Source organism: Muscardinus avellanarius, assembly GCF_963383645.1.
Source record: "Muscardinus avellanarius genome assembly, chromosome: 15".
In the NCBI taxonomy this organism is placed as follows: Eukaryota; Metazoa; Chordata; class Mammalia; order Rodentia; family Gliridae; genus Muscardinus; species Muscardinus avellanarius.
Window position 1 is genome coordinate 23,244,747 of NC_137801.1, and position 23,748 is coordinate 23,268,494.

Here is a 23,748-nt window from a genome sequence, read left to right on the forward strand (position 1 = left end):
CCCTCCAAAGCACATGAAAAGACATTTCATACATTTCTTTGCTATAATTATTTTCAGCTGTTGAATAAATATCAATAAATGCTTATCAAATAAGTAAACTTTGTAATATACTAAGGAATTTACAAATAAGATTTATTTTTGTGGGAGGGGTTGCTGTTTAATATAATAATTGACATTAATAAGTTCCTTTGCCTTGTTTTAATAAAAATTAAAGTGGCATTTAACAACCATGTAATACAATTATGCCAGTTCAAGCAAAATAAAAAATGATCAGGAGCCAAGCATGGTGGCGCACACTTGTAATCCCAGCATACAGGAGGCTGAGACTGGAGGATCGTGGTTCGTGGACAGCCTCAGCTACTTAGGCCCTCCACAACTTAGACCCTGTTTCAAAATAAGGAATAAAAAATAGGGTAGAAGGTATAGCTCAGAGGTCGAATGCCCCTGAGTTCCATCCCCAGACAGGCAAAAAAAAAAAAAAAAAAAAAAAAAACCTTTATCAGGAAACAAATCATAAACAGCATGGTTTCTATCATTAACTTTCAAATTTGGTTTTGAGTTTCTTAATAGGCAAAGCAAAACTGTATACAATATCTTATTATTTGAGAAAATGAATTATTTTAATTATCTAAAAGAAGCACAACTTTATCTAGCACTGAATTCTAAAAGCAATTTCTACTGTGAGCACTGTTATAAATACCATGTTGATTAGCAAGTTTGATAATAGTTCTCATGACTGCATCTGGTAGTAGTATTCAGTTCTTTTTTGTGGTGCTAGGGATTGAACCCAGGGTTTTCTATTTCTGAGCTACATCCCCCCCCCATTTTATCATTTATTTTGAAACAGGGTCTTGGTAAGTTGCTGAGGGCCTCACTAAGTTACTGAGGCTGGTTTTGAACCTGTGATCCTCCTATCTCAGCCTCCCAAGTTCTAAATTACAGAAGTGCACCACCACACCTGGCTCAATTATTTTTTTAAATAAATTAATGAATATAATAACTAATTGTATTTTATTTTTACAGGAATCTTGGGAATCCAAAATGAGGCACAATCAGATGTGTTGTGAGACACCACCTTCTGTCACTGTTCATGTAAAATCAGAACCAAATAGATCACATCAGCCTAAAAAAAACATTACTCTAAAACGTCCAATTTTTAAAGATAGCTGGCAAGCATCTGAAAAAAATGCAAACAAATGTAAACGCCCCAGAGGGCCTTGTCTGGTTATACAGCGCCAGGAAATGACAGCTTTCTTTAAGTTATTTGGTAGGTTTAACATATTTTAATAGTGTAATTATATTATATTTAAAAATTAGAATATAAATATTAATCTTATCATTTTTGTAATGATCAAAAAGGATGGTTTTATTTTCTATGTCAAATTTCCCATCTCCAAGTTTTTGTTTTTGTTTTTTGGGGTTTTTTTTTTTGTTTTGTTTTTTGTTTTGGTGGTACTGGGGTTCCTGGAAACCCTTCTACCTCCAGGCTACACTCCCAGTACCTATTTTTATACTTTTTAAATTTGGAAACAGGGTCTCCTTAGCCAGCACGGCCGGCTTCAAACCTGTGCGATCCTCCTGTCTCCGCCTCCCAAGCACGGGGATTACAAGTGTACGCCACCACCCCCGGCCAAGTTTGTTTTGTTTATAGTCCTTTTTAAAAATGCAGAATTGCTAATAGATTAAAAATTTAGATCCCATGCCAGTTGTGGGGGTGCACGCTTATAATCCCAGCATTTTGGAAGGCTGAGACAGGAGGATCGCGGTTCACAGATAGCCTTAGGTACTTAGTGAGGCACTCTTCAACTCAGTGAGACTCTGTTTCAAAATAAAGAATAAAAAAATAGGGCTGGGGGTGTAGCTCAGAGGTAGAATGCCCCTAGGTTCCATCTCCAGTACCTAAAACGTAAAAAAATAAGCCGGGTGTGGTGGTGCACACTTGTAATCCCAGCACTTGGGAAGCTGAGACAGGAGAATTGCACAAGTTCGAAGCCAGGCTTAGCTACCTAGTGAGGCTCTCAGCAACTTAGTGAGACCCTGTTTCCAAATAAATTATAAAAATAGGGCTGGGGGTGTAGCCCAGAGGTAGAATACCTCTGGGTTCCATCCCCAGTACTGCAAAAATTAAAAATTAAAAAATAAATAAAGTAAAATACTATGTAAGGGTTCAGATGAATATTAACCCAGGATGGGCATAAGGGTTTCCCAGGATGTTCACAACTAAAACCAAACAAACTGGGAATGTTGGTCAACCTAGAAAAGTTTTGGAATACTGTTCCAAAATAGTATTACAAATTAACAGTCTCATAACATGTTCATATAGTCAAACTGAGTTTGAATTTGTTCAGCTCATGAGATAGTACGACTTGCTGATAAATTTCTTAACAAATAGGCAAAAAGAGCCTTCTTTATAGTACTTCTACTAGACCAGAATGAAGAGGGATCATTATTTAGAGGTATGGTAGTAAGGTAGATAGAGTAGGGAAAAGGGATGGGACAGAAGGGTTCTGGTAAGTACCAATGGGAATGAATCAAGTCAAAGTGACACCACAATCTAGTAACAGCCCTCCCTGTTTATATATAAAGGTGCATTAAGGCAAGCTAATTACGATGTATAGAAAGCCGGGGATGGTGGCACATGCTTGTAATCCTAGCACTTGGGAGGCTGAGATAGGAGTATTACACAGGTTCAAAGCCAGCTTCAGCTTCTGAGGGAGGCTCTCAGCAACTTAGACCCTATTTCCAAATAAAATATAAAATAGGTTGGAGTATAGCCCAGAGGTAGAAAAGCCCCTGGGTTCCACCCCCAGTACCATGCACACACACAAAAGATGTAAAGAAAAGCAAAAGAAAGAAAAATACATGTGAGTATAAGTTGGGAAATATACAAAGATGTTTCCCTACCAGGATCTAGACTGTTTCCCTGCCTCTTTATTAAAAGTAGAATGGTGGCACATGTCTGTAATCCCAATACTTGGGAGGCAGAGACAGAATCAGAGGTTCGAGGCTAGCCTCAGCATTTTAGCAAGCCCCTCAGCAACTTAGGGAGACCCTGTTTCAAAATAATAATGTGCTGGGGGTATAACTCAGATGTAGAATGCTTCTGGGTTCAGTCCTCACTACCATAGAAACAAAGAGTTGAAAAATTATCATCTATTAACTTTTTTAGTATCCATAGCTAGTCATGAAAAAAGAGAAAATACCTAGCTCTATCAGTTTTAATAACTTTGGACACAGAGGACTGGTGATGTAGCTCAGTGGTTTGAACACTTGCCTAGCATGTGCAAGGCCCTGAGTTCAATCTCCAGTCCTACAAAAGAAAAATAACAGAAATGGAGTTAACAAGTTAAAATTCTCCGGAAATCAGTAGTTATCCTTAGAACTTTTCAAATATTTGATTTCATTGATGATATTTGTGGTATTAGAAACGAATACCTAGAAGTTAGGGCCAGCTGGGTATAGAACACATGCCTATAATCACAGTAACTTGGGAGGCTGAAACAGGAGGATCACTGGCTCAAGGGCAGTTTGAGCAATTTAGCAAGACTCTGTTTCAAAATTAAAAAAAAAAAAATAGGGCTGGGAGTCTATCTCAGAGATAGAACACTCCTAGATTCAATTCCCCGTACAAAAAAAAAAAAAAAAAAAAAAAAAAAAAGACATAGTAGTTATAGCCAGGGACACAGAGGCTGTAATCCCAGTACTTGGAAGGCCAACACAGGAGGATCAAAGATTCCAGGCCAGTGTTCAGAAACTTACCAAGACACTATCAAAAAGGAGTGGAAGGTGGGAGTGCCAGGCGTGGTGGTGAATGGCTGTAATTCCAACACTTGAGAGAGACTGACACAAGGAAATCACAGATTTGAAGACAGCCTTAGGAAGTAATGAGACTCTTATCAACCTAGTGAGACCCTGTTTCAGACTAAAAGTAAAAAAAAAAATAGGGCTGGGGGTGTAGCTCAGAGGTTGAATGCCCCTGGGTTAAATCCTCAGTACCACACACACAAAGAAAAATACTGGGGGTATAGCTGAAAGACAAAATGCATATGGGCTGGATCTCTAAAACCACACGCAAAAAGAAGTTATTCTTTGTTACTTAAAATGAAGGGAAGAAATGGGGGGAAATCAGATTTTCCTAGATTACTTTCTTATAATTACAAACATTACTTTGAGATTTTATATTTTTGTCCTTTAAAATGGAAACAAGTGTTTTTGACCTATTTTTTTATGTTCTAAACATTTTTTTTTGTTTGTGGATCGTTTTTTGTCCTAGGAGTTTTACAAAAATTAAGTGTTAATTACAAATCACTAGTGAATTTTGTACCTTTTTATAGAGATATTTTCATATGTGTTTGAATAATAGATAAGTAGAAGATATAAAGGATTTCAAGCTGAGCACAGGGCGCATGCTTGTAATCTCAGTACTTGGAAGGCTGAGACAGGAGGATCATAGGTTTATAGCCAGGCTCAGCTACTTAGGCCCTCTACAGATTAGTGAGACCCCATTCAAAATAAAGAATTAAAAAATAGGGCTGGGGGTAGTAGCTTGGAGGTGGAATGCCCCTGGGTTCAATCCCTAGTACTGGAAAAAATATTTTTAAAGATTCCAAACTAAAAATACTTTTAGAGCTAAAAGGAAAAAACAGAAAAAGTAAAACATATTTAGAAACAGTATTCATGAAATCATTATTTCTCGTGTGTGTGTGTGTGTGTGTGTGTGTGTGTGTGTGTATATATGTGTGTGTGTGTATATGTGTGTGTGTGTAGGTGTAGTACTGGGGATGAAACCCAGGGGCATTCTACCTCCAGGCTACATCCCCCAGCCCTATTTTTTTTTTTTTAACAGAGTCCGCTAAGTTGTGGAGGGCCTCACTAAGTTGCCAAGGCTAGCCATGAACCTTCGATCCTCCAGTCTCAGCCTCCCAAGTACTGACATTACAGGAATAGCCCACCATGCATGGCTCCTGTTAAGATTGATTTGGGAAAGGAACAAAGAGCTAGAATTACCCAACATACTATTGGATAAAAATAAACCAAACACATAGCCGTTCTCCCTTAAAGCAGAGTTATATACATGGGCAAATCAGATGAAAGATGAAAGATAAGACAGTGGCTTTTGCAGAGCCCTTGCTACGGTAAATACACTAAAGAACTGAAAACTACACTTTTAGACAACACTGGTCCAGCCATTTTTGTTTGATTTTTAGTCATAATGTATAATCTTCTGATATATAAATTCCTCAAAACTAAACATTTTAAAATATGTCATAGCTATCTCTTGTTGTAGATGATGATTTAATTCAAGATTTCTTGTGGATGGACTGCTGCTGTAAAATTGCAGACAAGGTAAATTTGGTAACAGTATAATCATTAATCAGTATTACGTTATTATCAAAACTTTGATGACACACTATAAGAGTTTTCTATCAACTAAGACAAACAACTTGCATTGTTTCCTTCCTTCCTTTCTCTTTCTTTCTTTCTTTCTTTCTTTCTTTCTTTCTTTCTTTCTTTCTTTCTTTCTTTCTTTTTGTACTGGGGATGGAACCCAGAAGCATTTGACTGCCGAGTTACACCCCCTACCCTGATTTTTATTCTTTATTTTGAAACAGGGTCTCACTGAGTTACAGAGGGCCTCACTAAGTAGCTGAGGCTGTCTGAGAACCACGATCCTCTGGTCTCAGCCTCCCAAATGCTGGAATTACAAACATGCGCCACCACGCCTGGCTGGTATTCTACCTTTGAGTGACACCCACAGCCCTTTTTTTTTTAGTCTTTATTTTTGAAACAGGGTCTCATTGAGTTGCAGAGGGCCTCACTAAGTAGCTGAGGCTGTCCAAAAACCTTGATTCTCCTGTCTCAGCCTCCCAAATGCTGGAATTACAAGCATGCGCCACCACGTCCAGGTTGCATTGTTTCTTTAAAGCAGAATACACATTAATTTTTGGAATTAGAATATAGTATAGATTTAGCCAGGCATGGTGGCACACGCTTGTAATCCCCGCACTTGGGAGGCAGAGACAGGAGGATCGTGCAGGTTCGAATCCAGCCGCGCGCGCTGGCTTAGGAGACCCTGTTTCCAAATAAAAATGTAAAAATAGGTCTGGGAGTGTAGCCTGGAGGTAGAAAGGCTTCCAGGAACCCCAGTATCACCCCCCAAAAAAAGAATATAGTATAGATTCATGAGCATCATTGATTCGATTTAAATGACCTTAAGTCCGCATTTGTTTGATTGAAAATAAGAATTAATGTAGACTTACTGTATTTAGATCAAAATTATTACCTTTTATCAGGCTATGGAGAAAAAATATTCTAGGGTTCATTCTACTAAAGCAGTCTTTCAAATATTTTAATACTTTGTAAGTTATTAAGATAAAATCTCAATACTATAGGGTAAAATTAGTTTTAAGATGTCATTTATATAGGAATTATTGTTTAATAAAAGAATTTCTAACATATTCTAGAAACTGATATATCTGTGCCTTATTTTACACATAAACTTCAGTCTTTCTATGCTTTTTGAGTTAGCTGAAACATTACAACTTCAGCTTTATAAGTGCTATTTTTGGACTAGACAGTCATATAGAAATTTCATCATAACGTCACATCACACTGGAAATGTGCAAATCAGCAGAAAAGGAACTGTTTCAGAAATTTAGCTTGAGCCAGGCTTGGTGGCACATACCTGTCATCCCTGTGTTTGGTGGCTGAGATGGGAAGATTGCAGGTCTGCAGCCAACCTCAACATTTAGCAAGGATCTTAAGAACTTACCAAGACTCTCCAAATGAAAAAGATGGGGGAGGGTGGGGTGTCTTGGAGGTAGAATGCCCCTGGGTTCAATTCCTAGTAACACACACACACACACACACACACACACACACACACACACACTCCTTAGCTAGGCAAGGTGGCTCACACTTACTTAGGCCCTCTACAACTTAGTGAGACACTAAAAAAAAAAAAAAAAAAAAAAATAGGTGCTCGGAGTGTAGCTTAGAGGTAGAATGCCACTGGGTTCAACCCCCAGTACCACAAAAACAAAAGTTTAGATATGATTAAATATTTCTAATTTACTATTGAAGTAAATGATTTTATTTCACATTTAAAATGACAAAAGTAGGCGGGTGTGGTTGCACACGCTTGTAATCCCAGCATTCTGGAGGCTGAGAACGGAGGATTGCAGTTTGCAGACAAGCCTCAGCTACTTAGTGAGGCCTCCTGCAACTTAGTGAGACCCTGTTTCCAAATAAAGAATTAAAAAATAGGCAGGGGGTGTAGCTCGGAGGTCAAATGTCCCTGGGTTCCATCCCCAGACCTAAAAAAAAAAAAAAAGACAAAAGTACATTATATTTTAGTTTTGGAAACTTCATTTTAGAAAATTTTAAATATTTAACTTAGAGGAAATAGGACAAAGACCTCTACGTGCCTCTCATCTACGACCACAGTAATCAACTCATGGCCTTTCATGTTTCTTCTAAACCCTTTTCCAAAACACTAGATTATTTTGAGGCAGAACTCAGACATTCTAGCATTTTATTCATAAATGCTTTATGATGTAGCTCTAAAATATAAACTGTTCTTCATAACAATTACAGTGTCAGTAACACTTTTTCAAATAATCAACAGCACTTTATCCAGTTTCTAGCTGGGCGTGGTGGCGCACACTTGTAATCCTAGTACTTGGGAGGCTGAGACAGGAGGATCACAGGTTCAAGGACAGCCTCAGCAAGTAGTGAGACTCATCAACCTAGGGAGACCCTGTTTCCAAATAAGAAATAAAATAGGTCTGGGGGTATAGCTTGGAAGTAGAATGCCTCTGAGTTCAAGTCTCTGTACAAAAAATTCAGTTTCTGTGTGGAATTTTATAGTTTTATATATAAACCTTGTAGTTTATATATAAAGTTTTATAGTTTATAACTTTTAACTTTATAAAGTTTTTTTTACTTTAGAGTTTTAAGTGAATTAAAGTTATTGGACAGCAGGGGGCAGTGTTTGAAAAGCAACTAACCAGGAGTACAGTATCTTAACACTTTTTAAAATTCTTTGCACGTTTGTAATCTCAGCATTTGGGAGGCTGACACAGGGTTTGCGGACAGCCTCAGCTACTTAGTGAGACCTTTGCAACTCAGTAAAGCCTTGTTTCAAAATAAGGAATAAAAAGGCCGGGGGTGGTGGTGCACGCTTGTAATCCCCGCGCTTGGGAAGCAGACACAGGAGGATTGCACAGGTTCGAAGCCAGCCGCGCGCGCTGGCTTAGGAGACCCTGTTTCCAAATAAAAATGTAAAAATAGGTCTGGGAGTGCTGCACAGAGGTAGAAGGGCTTCCAGGAACCCCAGTACCACCACCACCAAAAAAAAAAAAAGGAATAAAAATAATATAGGTCTGGGGTGTAGCTCGGAGGTAGAATGCATGGGTTCGATCCCCAATACTGCAAAAAATAAATAAAAATAAAAATTAAAAAATTCAAGCTGAGCATGGTGGCACACACTTGTAATCCATTTTGGAGGCTGAGACTGGAAGATCACAGTTCGCGCCAGCCTCAGCTACTTAGTGAGGCCCTTTGCAACTCAGCGAGACCCTGTTTCAAAATATAGAATAAAAAATAGGGCGGGGATGTAGCTTGAAGGTAGAATGGCCCTGGGTTCCATCACCAGTACCACAAAAGTAAATAAATAAAATTTTAAAAAATCCTTTACTAGCTGGGTGTGTTGGCACACGCTTGTAATCCCAGTAGTTGGGAGGCTGAAACAGAGGATCGAAGGTTTGAAGCCAGACTCAGCAGCTTAGTGAGACCCTGTTTCCAAATTAAATATAAAATAGGTCTGGGAGTGTAGCCTGAAGGTACAAAGGTACTGGGTTTGCCACGCATGCTTGTAATCCCCGCGCTTGGGAGGCGGAGACAGGAGGATCGCACAGGTTCCAAACCAGCATCGCTCGTTTAGGAGACCCTGTTTCCAAATAAAAATATAAAAAGTCGGTCTGGGAGTGTAGCCCAGAAGTAGAAGGGTTTCCAGGAACCCCAGTACCACCAAAAAAAAAAAGAAAGAAAGAAAGAAAGAAAGAAAGTTAGTTACTGGGTTCCATCCCCAGTACCACACACACACACAAAAATTTTTTTGCTAAAGCCCTGTGGGGTGACACACACCTGTATTTCCAGTACTTGGGAGGCTAAGATAGGAGGACTGCAGGTTTATGGCCAGCTACTTAGTGAGGCCCTCTGCAACTTAGTGAGACCCTGTTTCAAAATAAAAATAAAGAATTAAAAATAGGGCTGGGGTTGTAGCTTGGAGGTAGGATGCCCCTGGGTTCCATCCCCAGTCCAAAAAAAAATGGAGTTTTAATTTTAAAACTTATTGGCCATACTAAAATTTAGTACTTCATATAGTTAACATTAATCATAATAAATGGTCAAGAGCTATTTCTCACTTTACATGGCTTAATTACATGAAGCAAAAATATAAGTGCTCAAGTGAATCTATAACAAGGATACATAATGCCTTATTTTAGCTTATTCATAAATTTTTCAATTTATTTTAAAGCAGGAAAGTAAAACATTAATATTCTAACTTTTTTCATTTTAGTATCTTTTGGCTATGACCTTTGTTTATTTCAAGAGAGCTAAATTTACTGTAAATGAGCATACCAGGATAAATTTTTTTATTGCTCTGTAAGTACACTTTCTACTAAGTGATTTTTATGCTGTTTATAATATATATATATCATTTAAAACAGAAGCTGTTTAAAACTTGATGGCTATCTTTTAAAACATCTTCCTGTATAAGAACTGTATTTTTTACTTTAATGGGATATTGTTATGTTCTTTTCACTGACTTTATCATGTTTACATACCTAAGATTTATTACTCATTATTCTACTTGGCTTTGTATTATGCTTTTAAATATTTCCATGTTCCCATAGAAATCATTCTAAATTCTTCTCTTTATGACAGATTTTTTTTAAAGCCAAAATAATCTCTTTTAAATTTACTGTTAATGTATAGTAAAAATCACTATCGTTATCCCTTTTTTATTGAACAGCTTGTGGGAAGCGTTCTAGACATAATCTGTGCGTCAATGTCTTTAAGACAGGAGTTATTTATGTCCAATACTTTTGTTATCCACTGACTTTTACTGAACACACTGAACAGTGACAAAGAAATATGGTTAGTTTTCCAGTTTTTCCATTGATTTTATTTATTTATTCATTTATTTATTTATTTTTGTAGTACTGGGGGGTTGAACCCAGGGCATTCTACCTCTGAGCTATACCCCCAGCCCTATCTATTTATTTATTTATTATTTATTTATTTATTTATTTATTTAGCAGTACTGGTGATGGAACCAGGTGCAGGGTATGGTACCTCCAAGCTACACCCCCAGCCCTATTTTTTATTCTTTGTTTTGAAACAAGGTCTCACTGAGTTGCAAAGGACCTCACTAAGTAGCTGAGGCTGGCCACAAACCTGTGTTCCTCCCATTGCAGCATCCCAAGTACTGGGATTACAAGTGCGTGTCACCACGCCTGGCCCCCCATCACTTTTCATCTTTTATTTTGAAAGAGGGTCTTGCTACATTGCTAAGGCTCAAAACTGTGGTCCTCGTGTCTCAGACTCCGAAGTACTGAGATTACAGATGTGTGCCTCCATGTCTGACTTGTCAAATGGTTTTAATGATGGAGTTTTCTAACCAATAAGTCAGAATTCAACTAGAAACGATGCTGAGAATATATTTTGGGCCAGCAGCAAGACTCTCAGCAATCTAGTGAGATGCTGTTTCAAAACAAAAAGGGTTGGGGGTATAGTTGGGAGGCAGAATGCCTTCTGGGCTCAATCCCTCATACCACCATACACAAAAAAAGAAAAGTACTTCTGGATACAGAGCTTGTAATCTCAGCTACGCAGGAGGTTGAGGCAGGAGAACTGAAAGTTTGAGGGAAGCCTCAGCAATTTAGTGAGAGACCCTGTCTTAAAAAATTAAAAGGGATCTGGGCATAATGACACACACTTATAATCCCAGCATTTGGGAGGCTGAGACAGGAAGACAGGTTCATGGCCAGCCTCAGCTACTTAGTGAGGCCCCCCACAACTTAGTGAGACCCTGTTTCAAAATAAATAATAAAAAACAGGGCTGGAGCCGGGCATGATGGTGCACGTTTGTAATCCCAGCATTCGGGAGGCTGAGACCGGAGGATCGCTGTTCGCGGACAGCCTCAGCTACTTAGTGAGGCCCTCCGCAATTTAGTGAGACCCTGTTTCAAAATAAAGAATAAAAAATAGGGCAGGGGGTGTGGCTTGGAGGTCAAATGCCTCTGGGTTCCATCCCCAGACACCCCCCCCAAAAAAAAAAACAGGGCTGAGAGTGTAGCTCAAAGGTAGAGCCCCTGGCTTTCATCCCAGTACCATAAATAAGTAAATAAGTAAATAAGTAAATAAATAAATAAATAAATAAGGTCGTGTACGTAGCTCAGTGGTAAAGCACACTCCTGGGTTCAACCCCCAGTACCCCTAAAAAAAAACAGACTTAACATTGATATAGATATATCTGAGAAATCATCAAAGCAAGACGCAAGACCAGAAGGTATCTGATTGCTTCCACATAACCTAACTGCATCCCAGAACAAAGTTTTAGATTACTAGAAGGCTGGACATGGTGCATAGGAAGATGTACTGGGGTTGGAGCTCAGGGATACAATGTCCAGTAAACACAAACACACACATACACACACACACACACACACACCTGTAAATCAATCTTTCCAATCATATATGTATGTATGTATGTATGTATGTATATATATATATATATATATATATATATATATATATATATATGAGAGAGAAAGAGAGAATTTTCTTCTCTTCCAAACAAGATCTTGCTAAGTTGCTAGTGCTGGCCTCAAACCTGTGCTCCTCCTGTCTCAGTCTCCTAAGTACTGGGATTACAGATGTGCACCAGCACTCCTGGTGTATCTCTGTTTTTGATATGCATTTCTTATGAGTAAAGTTGAACATCTTTTTTGTACTTATAAGCCATTTGTATCTCTCTGTTAATTATTGTTCCTATCCTTACTCATTTATTTTTTGGGTTATTGGTCCTCTGTTAGGTATCTGGCTAATACAGTTGAAGAAGATGAAGAAGAATCCAAGTATGAAATTTTTCCATGGGCATTAGGGAAAAACTGGAGACAATTGTTCCCTACTTTCTTAAAGTTAAGGGACCAGCTCTGGGATAGAATTGACTATAGGGCTATTGTAAGCAGAAGGTGCTGTGAGGAGGTAAGGCTTTTTAAATGCTTTCTAAATATGGCCTTTATCTAATTTTGTTTTTGAATGTGTTTCTAATGTTTCTTTGATTCTTTTTGTATATGTAAGGATAGATTATTAACCTTAATAATTATCAAAAGTACAACTTCTGGCTGGGCTTGTAATCCCAGAATTTGGGAGGCTGAGACAGGAGGATCACAGTACGTGGACAGCCTCAGCTACTACTTAGTGAGGCTACTCAGTGAGACCCTGCTTCAAGATAAAGAATAGAGAATAGGAGCCGGGTGTGGTTGTGCACACTTGTAATCCCGCGCTTGGGAGGCTGAGACAGGATCGCACAGATTCAAAGCCAGCCTCAGCTACTGAGTGAGGCTCTCAGCAACTTAGTGAGACCCTGTTTCCAAATAAAGTATAAAATAGGTCTGGGAGTATAGCCCGGAGGTAGAAAGCCTCTGGGTTCCACCCCCAGTACCACACACACACACAAAAATAGGGCTGGGGGTGTAGTTTGGAGGTAGGATGCCCCTGAGTTCCATCCCCAGTACAACTTCTGTATTGCCACATTTTTAATGAAAAATTATTTGTTTTTCAGAGCAGGCTACTTCTATAGCAAATATTTTTATTCTAATGTGTGCTTCTCTTATAAAGATCACCAGTATATTAGGAAAGGGTGGTGTGGACATACAAAAATTATTTATTGAAGATTATGATAACATTGGAGTAGAATAATAACTTCCATTAAAGTATATAAAGTTAAACATTCCTAAGATTTGAATAGTAGCATGTTAAATAATTTAAGTAAACTTAATTATGCTTTAAACCCAGACCTCTTCTCAAATATAATATATTAAGTAAATGTCCTTAATGCCAGATTTTAATATAAACCAGCAGGACACTAAAAATTTAAAAATCAGTTATTTTATCAAATGTTCTGGGTTGTTTGTTTGTTTGTTTGTTTGTTTGCAGTACTGGGGATTGAACCCAGGGGCATTCTACCTCTGAGCTACACCCTTAGCCTTATTTTTTATCCTTTATTTTGAAACAGGATCTCACTAAGTTGCAAAGGGCCTTACTAAGGAGTTGAGGCTGGCTGAGAACCAGCCTGTGATCCTCCTGTCTCAGCCTCCCAAGTACTGAGATTACAAGCATGGACCACCATGGCTGGCTTTTGTGTTCTGGTTTTAATAAGGAAAAATGTTTCAAACTAAAAAAAAAATCTGGAATATAAAATTAAATAGAAAGCAATGATTACTGTACTTCTTGTACTTGTTCAGAAATTTTGATAAATGTAGGATAGGTATTTCATAATTAAGTTAAATCTTACCAGTTAAATAGCAGTAAGTCAAAGGTGCCAATTAAAGAATTGGTGTCAAAACTGTATGAAGTGTTCAGTGATATGTCACAGAATTCTTACCAGAGCTAAACTTTTAATTATATTTATTAATGACTGAAAACACAACAAATATGCATATTTATTGGTTAAGTTAACTTAGAAGTATTGTTGATTCTTAAGAGAAATGCAAGGATTCAGAAATAACTTAGACTACACAGCAAGTCAAACCTTTAAAATAATAAATTCAGAAGAAAGATGAAAAGTTGAGTGTAAGGCCGGGCCTGGTGGCACACGCTTGTAATCCCCGCGCTTGGGAGGCTGAGACAGGGGGATCGCACAGGTTCGAAGCCAGCCTCAGCTACTTAGTAAGGCTCTCAACAACTTAGTGAGACCCTATTTCCAAGTAAAATATAAAATAGCTCTGGGAGTATAGCCTGGAGGTAGAAAGTCTCTGGGTTCCACTCCCAGTACCATTAAAAAAAAAAAAAAGTTGAGTATTAGGCTCTCTTAAAAAATGGATCCTCATTTAAGTACTTAAACTGTATACATTTCAATTGCAGGGCATTGAAAGAGTTTTGGTGGGGTTTTTTTGTCTGCTTTTTTGGTTTTGTTTTGTTGGGTGTTGGGTATTTGTTTAATCACTACTTCCCCAGGTCAGTGGATAATTTGCATACCTGTTGTCATCCTTGGAAGTGACAGTGGGCCAAGTTTGAATAAGCTAATTTTTTCCAAGTAAATGCTTCAGGCCCTGTGGGACACTCAGCAAAGAGCATAGATTGGGCACCAGGAGCAAGACTCTAGGACTGGCAGGGGCTACCTCATGGGCGATCACCCACCTGCTCTCAAGTACAATGACTAGCATTTTTAACTGCAGCATGTTAATAACTCTACTAATGCTGGGATTGCCTCAGCTGTTGGCACCACACTATCAAAGAGCCAAGAGAATGATGTGGCTTAATAGCACGTATTTTTTTATTATTTATTTATTTATTTATTTATTTATTTATTTATTTATTATTGGTGGTACTGGGGTTCCTGGAAGCCCTTCTACCTCCGGGCTACACTCCCAGACCTATTTTATATTTTTTATTTGGAAACAGGGTCTCTTTAAGCCAGCGCAGCTGGCTTCGAACCTGCGTGATCTTCCTGTCTCCGCCTCCCAAGCGCGGGGATGACAAGCGTGTGCCACCACGCCTGGCAAGAGCACGTATTTAAATAACTATAAAATATTGGAGACATCTGGCTTCAGTTATGGAATGGGACTTAGAAAAAAGTTTAAACTTAGGCTTCAGTAAAGAGGAGGTAATCATCAGATTATATCTCAAGTATTGCATTTGATTCTACATACCACACTTGAAGAATATTGACCAACAACTGTATATCCAGAGGAGAGCAACTAGAATAGAGTGAAGTCTCCAAAAAAATCATATGTGGAACAATAAAAAGGACCAGAGATTTTATTATGATGAAGAAAAGATTCTAGAAGCTTGCTGTTTCCAAATATTGAAAAAAATCACAGTAGGACACACACACACACACACACACACACACACACACACACACACACACACATTTGTCTTTTTTTTAAACGACAAATACAGAATTAAAATCTATAGAGAATTACCCAGGTGTGGTGGCGCACGCTTGTAATCCCAGCATTCAGGAGGCTGAGGCCGGAGGATTGCAGTTCACGGACACCCTCAGCTACTTAGTGAGGTCCTCTGCAACTCAGTGAGACCCTGTTTCAAAATAAAGAATAAAAAAGAGGGCAGGGGGTGTAGCTCGGAGGTTGAATGCCCCTGGGTTCCATCCCCAAACCACCCCCACACGCACACGCACACAAAAATCTGTAGAGAACTAAAGAAGACAGTATAGCTCAATATGAAGAATATTATTCTACCAATTATCTGAAAATGAGAGACTCTTCTAGTGGTAGTGATTCCTGTCAGTGATGATTTTTTAAAAACAAGCAGTTAGCCGGGCATGATAGTACACACTTAGAATCCCAATACTTAGAAGGCTGAGACAAGAGGATTGTAATTTTGAGGACACCCTCAACAACATCGCAAGACTTCAACCTAGTGAGACCATGTTTTAAAACAAAAAATAAAAAGGCCTATAGATGCAGCTCAGAGGTAAAATGCCCCTGGGTTAAATCCCCAGTACCACAGTGAGAGGGAAAAAAGCCACCTGGTTATATTATAGAGGAGATTCATGCCTCAGGTAAGCAGTTAAACTAGATTGTCACTAAAGTTTCTTTCAACTTTTATTTTGAGAGTTCAGAGTTATATAAGTTTATATTGCCTAAACTCTTATTGGGCAAACTAGATTGTTTTTTCTTTTTTGTTGTTTTTTGTTTTGTTTTGTTTTGTTGTTTTGGTGGTACTGGGGGTGGAACCCAGAGGTTTCTACCTCCGGGCTATACTCCCAGACCATTTTTTTTTTATATTTTATTTGGAAACAGGGTCTCACTAAGTTGCTGAGAGCCTCACTAAGTAGCTGAGGCTGGCTTCGAACCTGTGTGATCCTCCTGTCTCAGCCTCCCAAGCGCTGGGATTACAAGCGTGTGCCACCACGCCCAGCCTAGATTGTTTCTTAACATTGGATCAAATTCATTCACTTATTAAATATACATTGATTTAATGGGTAGTTAATAAATATTTACCACAAGCTATATTATTGCTTTTAATTTTAAGAAAGGCTTAAAGCAAAAATAGAATGTTAATATCTATTTGTTCTAGACAGTAGGAATATGGATATCTTTTTGCTTTTTCATAATTTTGAGATATATCAACATTTTAAATTTATTTTTAAATTGATACATATAAACAAAAATTGTACATGTTAATGGGGCATAATGTCATATATCATTACATGATAATATTGTATAATCAGTTTAAACACATATATCTTCTCAAACATCACTTACATTTCAAAATCCTCTTTTCTAGCTTTTTCAGATACACAGTACACAACTGCCATCTGTAACCACCCTACTGCACAGTAGCACACTAGGACATCTTATTCCAAACTTCCACTTAGCACCCACTGATCAACCTTTCTTCATCCTTACCTTCTCCAAGTATCTACATGAAAAAAAAAGAAAAGATTAAGCCCGGTGCAGTGAGGCATGCCTGCCAGCAATCCCAATACTTGGGAGGCTGAGACAGGAGGATCGTGGGTTTGAAAACAGCCTCAGCAACTTAGTAAGGCTCTCCGCAACCTACTGTGACCTTGTTTCCAAATAATAAATAAATAAAATCGGGCTGGGCGTGGTGGCGCATGCTTGTAATCCCCATGCTTGGGAGGCAGAGACAGGAGGATCCTGCAGGTTCAAAGTCAGCGGCGCTGGCTTTCCAAATATATAAAATAGGTCTGGGAGTGTAGCCCAGAGGTAGAAGGGCTTCCAGGAACCCCAGTACCACCAAAAAGAATAAATAAATAAATAAATAAATAAATAAATAAATAAATAAATAATAAAATTTAGCCGGGCATGGTGGCTCGCTCTTGTAATCCCAGCATTTGGGAGACTGAGACCAAAGGGTCATGGTTTGTGGACAGCCTCAGCTACTTAGTGAGGCCCTCTGCAACTCAGTGAGACCTGGTTTCAAAATAAAGAATAAAAAATAGGGCAAGGGGTGTAGCTCGGAGGTCGCATGCCCCTGGGTTCTATTCCCAGATCCGCAAAAAATTAAAATAAATAAATAAAATAAAAATTTAAGCCGCGAGTGGTGGCACACGCTTATAATCCCAGCATTTGGGAGGCTAAGACTGGAGGATCATGGTTCGCGGACAGCCTCAGCTACTTAGTGAGGCCCTCCACATTTTAGTGAGACCCTGTTTCAAAATAAAGAATTTAAAAAAATAGGGTAGGGGTGTATCTCGGAGGCCAAATGCCCCTGGGTTCCATCCCCAGACCCACAAAAAACAAATAAGAATAGATAAAAATTTAAACTGGGTGTGGTGGCACACGCTTGTAATCCCAGCATTTGGGAGGCTGAGACTAAAGGATCGCAGTTTGCAGACAGCCTCAGCTATTTAATGAGGCCCTCTGCAACTTAGTGAGACCCTGTTTCAAAATAAAGAATTAATTTTTAAAAAGGCATGGTGTATAGCTTAGAGGTCGAATGCCCGTGGGTTCCATCCCCAGACATGCAAATATAAATAAATAAATAAATAAATAAATAAATAAAATAATAAAAATTTAAACTGGGTGTGGTGGTGCACCCTTGTAATCCCAGCATTTGGGAAGCTGAGACAGGAGGATTGCGGTTTGCAGCCAGCTTCAACTACTTAGAACCTTTGCAATTCAGACCCTGTTAAAAATAGTGCTGGGGGTGTAGCTTAGAGGTCGAATGCTCCTAGGTTCCATCCCTAGTACAGCAAAAATAAATAAATAAATAAATAAATAAATAAATAAATAAATATTTAAAAATTGGACTGAGGGTATAGCTCAGAGGTAGAATTCCCCTGGGTTCAATCCCCAGTACCACGAGAAAAAGAAAAAAATAAAGCTCTCAGTAGTTTCCCATCTAGCATAGGGGAAGAGGCAATCCTTATCATGGTTCTCTGTAGTTGACCTCATCTCTCCTTTCTCACCCACTCCAGCTACACCGGCCTCCTTATTGCAAACATAGTAGACACATTCCCTCTTAGTAACTTTGCCCTTGCCATTCTCATCTCAGACAGATTGCTCCTCATTTTCCTATATAAAGTAATATTTCCTTCAGTGGAATAGAATTCCATTCAATAGAATAGAAGTACCCAGAAATAAACCCTTCACTATTGTGTTCAACTAAATTTTAACAAGGTTGACAAGAAAATTAAATGAGGAAACAGTCTTTTCAACAAATAGAATAGTGCTGGGACAACTATCTGCATGCAGAAGAATGAAGTTGGAGGTGGATGTGATGACACACATCTCTATTTCCAGTACTTGGGAGGCCGAGACAGGAGGATTGCAGGTTCAAACCCAACCTCAGCGGCTTAACAAGGCTCTCAGCAATTTAGCAAGACTGTCTCCAAATAAAAAAATAAAATAGGACTGAGGGAGGCAGGGTATATTGTCCCTGGATTCAATCCCCAGTACTGGGGGAAAAAAAAAAAAAGAAATTGGGCTCTGAATTTATACCATAAATAAAATTAAACTCACAATGGATCCGAGAACTGATATGAATCAAAGCTATTAAAACTCTTAGTAGAGCCGGGCATGGTGGCGCACGCTTGTAATCCCCGCGCTTGGGAGGCAGAGACAGGAGGATCGTGCAGGTTCGAAGCCAGCCGCACGCGCTGGCTTAGGAGACCTTGTTTCCAAATAAAAAATGTAAAAATAGGTCTGGGAGTGTAGCCCGGAGGTAGAAGGGCTTCCAAGAACCCCAGTACCACCAAAAAAAAAAAAAAAAATTAGCTGGGCGTAGTGGCGCACACTTGTAATCCGTGCAGGTTCAGAGCCAGCCTCGCTGGTTTAAGAGACCCTGTTTCCAAAAATAAAAAAGGTCTGGGAGTGTAGCCTGGAGGTAGAAAGGCTCCCAGGAACCCCAGTACCACATACACAAAAAAAAGACTTTTAGAAGAAAACATAGTGATAAATCTTTTTGACCATGAACTAAGCTGCTTATATATAATAACAAAAGAACAAGCAACAAAAGATGGATAAAATAAAATAAATGTCATTGAAATTAGTAACCTTTGTCCTTCTTCAAAGAACACCAAGTGAAAAGACAACTTACAAAATAGGAGAAATACTTTTGCAAATCAGCTATTTGTGTCTGGAATATGTAAAGAGCTCTCAACTCAATGATAAAGGACAACCCAATTTTTTTTAAATAGGCAAAGGAGCTGAATAGGTATTTTTCCAAAGAAGAGAGACAAATGGCTAGAAAACACATGAAAAGATGGTTCAACCTAGTTACTGCCAGAGAAATACAGATAAGCAAAAGAGCAATGAAATATCACTTCACTAAGGTGGCTGTAGACAAAAAGTTAAGCCAGGCACAGTGGCCCACCCCTGTAATCCCAGTATTTGGGAAGGTGAGGCAGAAGGATTGCAAGCTTGAGGCCCGCCAGAGCAAGTTAGTGATAACCTGTTTCAAAATAAAATAGGGTTGGGGTCTAACTCAGAAATAGAAGCTCCATAGCCAGGCGCGGTGGCGCACGCTTGTAATCCCCATACTTGGGAGGTTGAGACAGGAGGATCGCACGGGTTCAATGCCAGCCTCAGCTACTTAGTGAGGCTCTCAGCAATTTAGTGAGACCCTGTTTCCAAACTATATATATATATATATATATATATATATATATATATATATATATATATATATATCTGGGAGTATAGCCCGGAGTTCAACCCCCAGTACTTCAAATAGTAATCACAAACCAGGCATGGTGGCACACACCTGTAATCCTAGTACTTGGGAGGCTGATGGGAGGATCACAGGTCACAAACCAGGCATGGTGGCACACACCTGTAATCCTAGTACTTGGGAGGCTGATGGGAGGATCACAGGTTTTGAGGCCAGCTTCAGCAACTTGGGCCCTCATCAACTTAGCAAGACCCTATTTCAAAATAAAAAATAAAAGAGGGTTAGCTGTGTAGCCCAGAAGTAGAATGCCCCTGCGTTCAATCCCTAGTACCACAAAAAGGGAGTGCGTTGGTGGCATAGTGGTGAGCAAGCTGCCTCCCTAGTACCACAAAAAATAAGTATTGTTGAGGATGTGGAGCTATTGGAACCCACATACGCTTTTGATGGGGAAATGTAAAATGGAATAGTTGCTTTAGATAACAGTTTCTCAGTTTCTCAAAAACCAAAACTAGAGTTACCAAATGGCCCAGAAATTCTAGCTACTTACTTAAAAGAAATGAAAACTGTCCACACACACAAAAAACATGCACACGAATGTTCATAGAGCTTTATTTGTAAATCCCAAAGTGGAAATAAATGTTTATTAACTTATGAATAAACAAAATATGGTACATCCATACAATGAAATATTGCTTGGCATTTTTTTTTTTTTTTGGTGGTACTGGGTATGGAACCCAGGGGCATTCTACCTTCGAGCTACACCCTCAGTCCTATTTTTTATTCTTTTTGTGTGTGGGGGGGGTCTGGGGATGAAACCCGGGGCATTCGACCTCCGAGCTACACCCCCTGTCCTATTTTTTTATTCTTTATTTTGAAACCAGCTCTCACTGAGTTGCAGAGGGCCTCACTAAGTAGCTGAGGCTGTCCATGAACTGTGATCCTCCTGTCTCAGCCTCCTGAATGCTGGGATTATAAGCGTGCGCCACCATACCTGGCTCCTATTTTTTACTCTTTATTTTGAAACAGGGTCTCACTGAATTGCAAAGGGCCTCAGTAGTTGCTGAGACTGTCCTTGAACCACGACCCTCCTGTCTCAGCCTCGCAAAAGCTAAGATTCCAAGTGTGCACCACCACGCCCAGCATGCTTGGCAGTTATTTAAAAGAATGGAATACTGCTGCAAGCTAAAACATAGATGAACCTTAAAAGCATTAAATGAAAGAAGTCAGTCACAAAGGACCATATACTGTGTTGTTCTATTTATATGAAATGTCCAGAATAGACAAATATAAAGAGAAATTCTATTAGAAGTTATTGGGGCTGAGGAGAGGAAGGGAAAGGGGTGTGGTTCTCTTTTGGGAGTAAAAATGTTTTAAACTTGACTATGGTAAGTTACACAACTCTATACTGAAAGTTACTGGATTGTACATTTTAAATGGGTGATTTATATTTGAATTATATCTCAATAAAGTTATTTAAAAAGTAGTACTTTCCATTATTACTCTGTATTTCCATTGTCAGTTCCAGTTGTCATCATAGCATTCAACTATATATACTCTTTTTGTGTGTGTGTGTGTGTGGTACTAGGGATGGAACCCAGGGGCATTATATCTCCAAGATACACTCCAGCCCTATTTTTTATTCTTTATTTTTTGAAACAGGGTTTCACTGAGTTGCCAAGGGCCTAAACTGCTGAGACTGTCCACAAACTGCAATCCTCCCAAATGCTGGGATTACAAGCATGCACCACCACGTCCAGCATCATATATTCTTTTTTTTTTTTTCTTATTTTGCCTATTGTCTATTTTCCACCACGGGAATATAAATATTTTCTGGGGATGTAGCTCAGTGATAGATTACTTACCCAGTATGTACAAGGATCTGGGTTTGATCCCCAGTACCAAAAAAATACATATGTATAAGATATATGCTTATGAGTGTGTGTATGATATATATGTATGTGTCACGTATAGAGCTGGGCATGGTGGGGTATGCTTGTAATCCCAGTCCTTGGGAGGCTGAGACAGGAGGATTGCAAGTTCATGGCCAGCTTCAACAATTTAGTGAGGCTCTGAGCTACTTAGTGAGACCCTGTTTCAAAATAAATAATAAGGCCAGGCGTGGTGGCGCATGCTTGTAATCCCCGCGCTTGGGAGGCTGAGACAGGAGGATCATAAGCAATTTAGTGAGACCCAGTTTTCAAATAAAATATAAAATAGGTCTGGGAGTATAGCCCGGAGGTAGAAAGCCTCTGGGTTCCACCCCCAGTACCACAAAATCAATCAATCAATAAATAAATAAATAATAAAAAATAGAGCCGGGTGTGGTGGTGCACGCTTGTAATCCCAGCATTTGGGAGGCTGAGACCGGAGGATCATGGTTCGTGGACAGCCTCAGCTACTTAGTGAGGCCCTCTGCAACTTAGTAAGACCCTATTTCAAAATAAAGAATAAAAAATAGGGCAAGGGGTGTAGCTCGGAGGTTAAATATCCCTGGGTTCCACCTCCAAACCCGCAAAAATTAACAATAATAATAATAATAATAATAATAATAATAATAATAAATAGGGGGGAGGTGTATCCCAGAGGTAGAATGCCCCTGGGTTCCATCCCTAGTACCAAACAAAACACACACACACACACACACACACACACACACACACACACATTTGTTTTGTCTTTCGTTGTGTTACTAGAGATTGAACCTATGTGCATTCTACCTCTGAGCTACATCCTCAGTCCTATTTTTTATTGGTTTTTTTTTTTTTTTTGAACCATCTCACTAAGCTGCAGAGGGCCTCACCAAGCAGCCAAGGCTGGCCACAAACCTGCAGCCCTCCTGTCTCCCAAGTACTTGGATTAAACCTGTGTACCACCACACCCAGCTATATTTTTGTTTTTTGAAACAAGTTGTCACTATGTTGCCCAGACAGCCTTGAAGCCCTTGGGCTAAAGAGATCCTTGTACCTCAACAGCATTGTCCTGTTCTTTTTGAGTATTCATTCACAGCTAGTTTATGAATTAATACCAAGTTTAGTGTTGTGGGAGGGTTTTTGTGTGGTGGTGGTGGTGGTGGTGTGTGTGTGTGTGTGTGTGTGTGTGTGTGTGTGTGTTACTGGGGATGGAACCCAGGGGCTTTTCTACCTCTGGGCTATACTCCCAGACCTATTTTATACTTTATTTGGAGACAGGGTCTCACTAAGTTGCTGAGAGCCTCACTCAGTAGCTGAGGCTGGCTGTGAACCTGTGTGATCCTCCTGTCTCAGCCTCCCAAGTGCTGGGATTACAAGCATGCGCCACCATGCCCAGCATGGGAGGATTTTTATACAGAAGAATTACATCATTCAGTTAAAGCCTAGCATGGTGGCAATGCTTGTAATCCCAATATTTGGGAGACTGAGACAGGAAGATCTCAGTTTCACAGCCTGCCTCAGCTATTTAGTGAGGCCCTCCACAACTTCGTGAGACCCTGTTTCAAAATAAAGAATAAAAAATGGGGATGGGGGTGTAGTTTGGAGGCAGAATTCCCCCGGGTTCAATCCCCAGTACTGGAAAAAAACAAAGAAAGAAAGAAATTAAACATTTCTTGCGCTCATTATTAAAAACTTGGTATAGGCATATTGCTAGTCAAAACATGTCTTCAGCCAGTCATGGTGGTGCACGTTTGGAATTCCCTGCACTTGGGAGGCGGAGATAGGGTCGCGCAGGTTCAAAGCCAGCCTCTCTGGTTTAAGAGACCCTGTTTCCAAATAAAAAATATAAAATAGGTCCGGGAGTGTAGCCCAGAGGTAGAAGGGTTCTATCCCCAGTACTACAAAAAAAAAAAAAAAAAGTTTCAATCACATATCCTAA

The 23,748-nt window shown here is 39.3% G+C and overlaps 1 protein-coding gene across 2 annotated transcripts in view; it reads left to right on the top strand.

The window, feature by feature from the left end:
* Nucleotides 1-23,748, top strand: part of SPDYA (speedy/RINGO cell cycle regulator family member A) — a gene marked incomplete at both ends in the record, with an annotated part of 41,121 nt that overhangs the window by 821 nt on the left and 16,552 nt on the right. The window contains 4 exons of one of the 2 annotated variants that reach the window (XM_080711181.1): nt 1,024-1,267; nt 5,288-5,346; nt 9,584-9,669; nt 12,105-12,276. In XM_080711181.1, coding sequence (XP_080567307.1) covers nt 1,024-1,267; nt 5,288-5,346; nt 9,584-9,669; nt 12,105-12,276 — 561 coding nt within the window. Of the gene's footprint in view, nt 1-1,023; nt 1,268-5,287; nt 5,347-9,583; nt 9,670-12,104; nt 12,277-23,748 lie in introns of those variants that run through there. The other variant, XM_080711180.1, reaches the window with a different exon arrangement.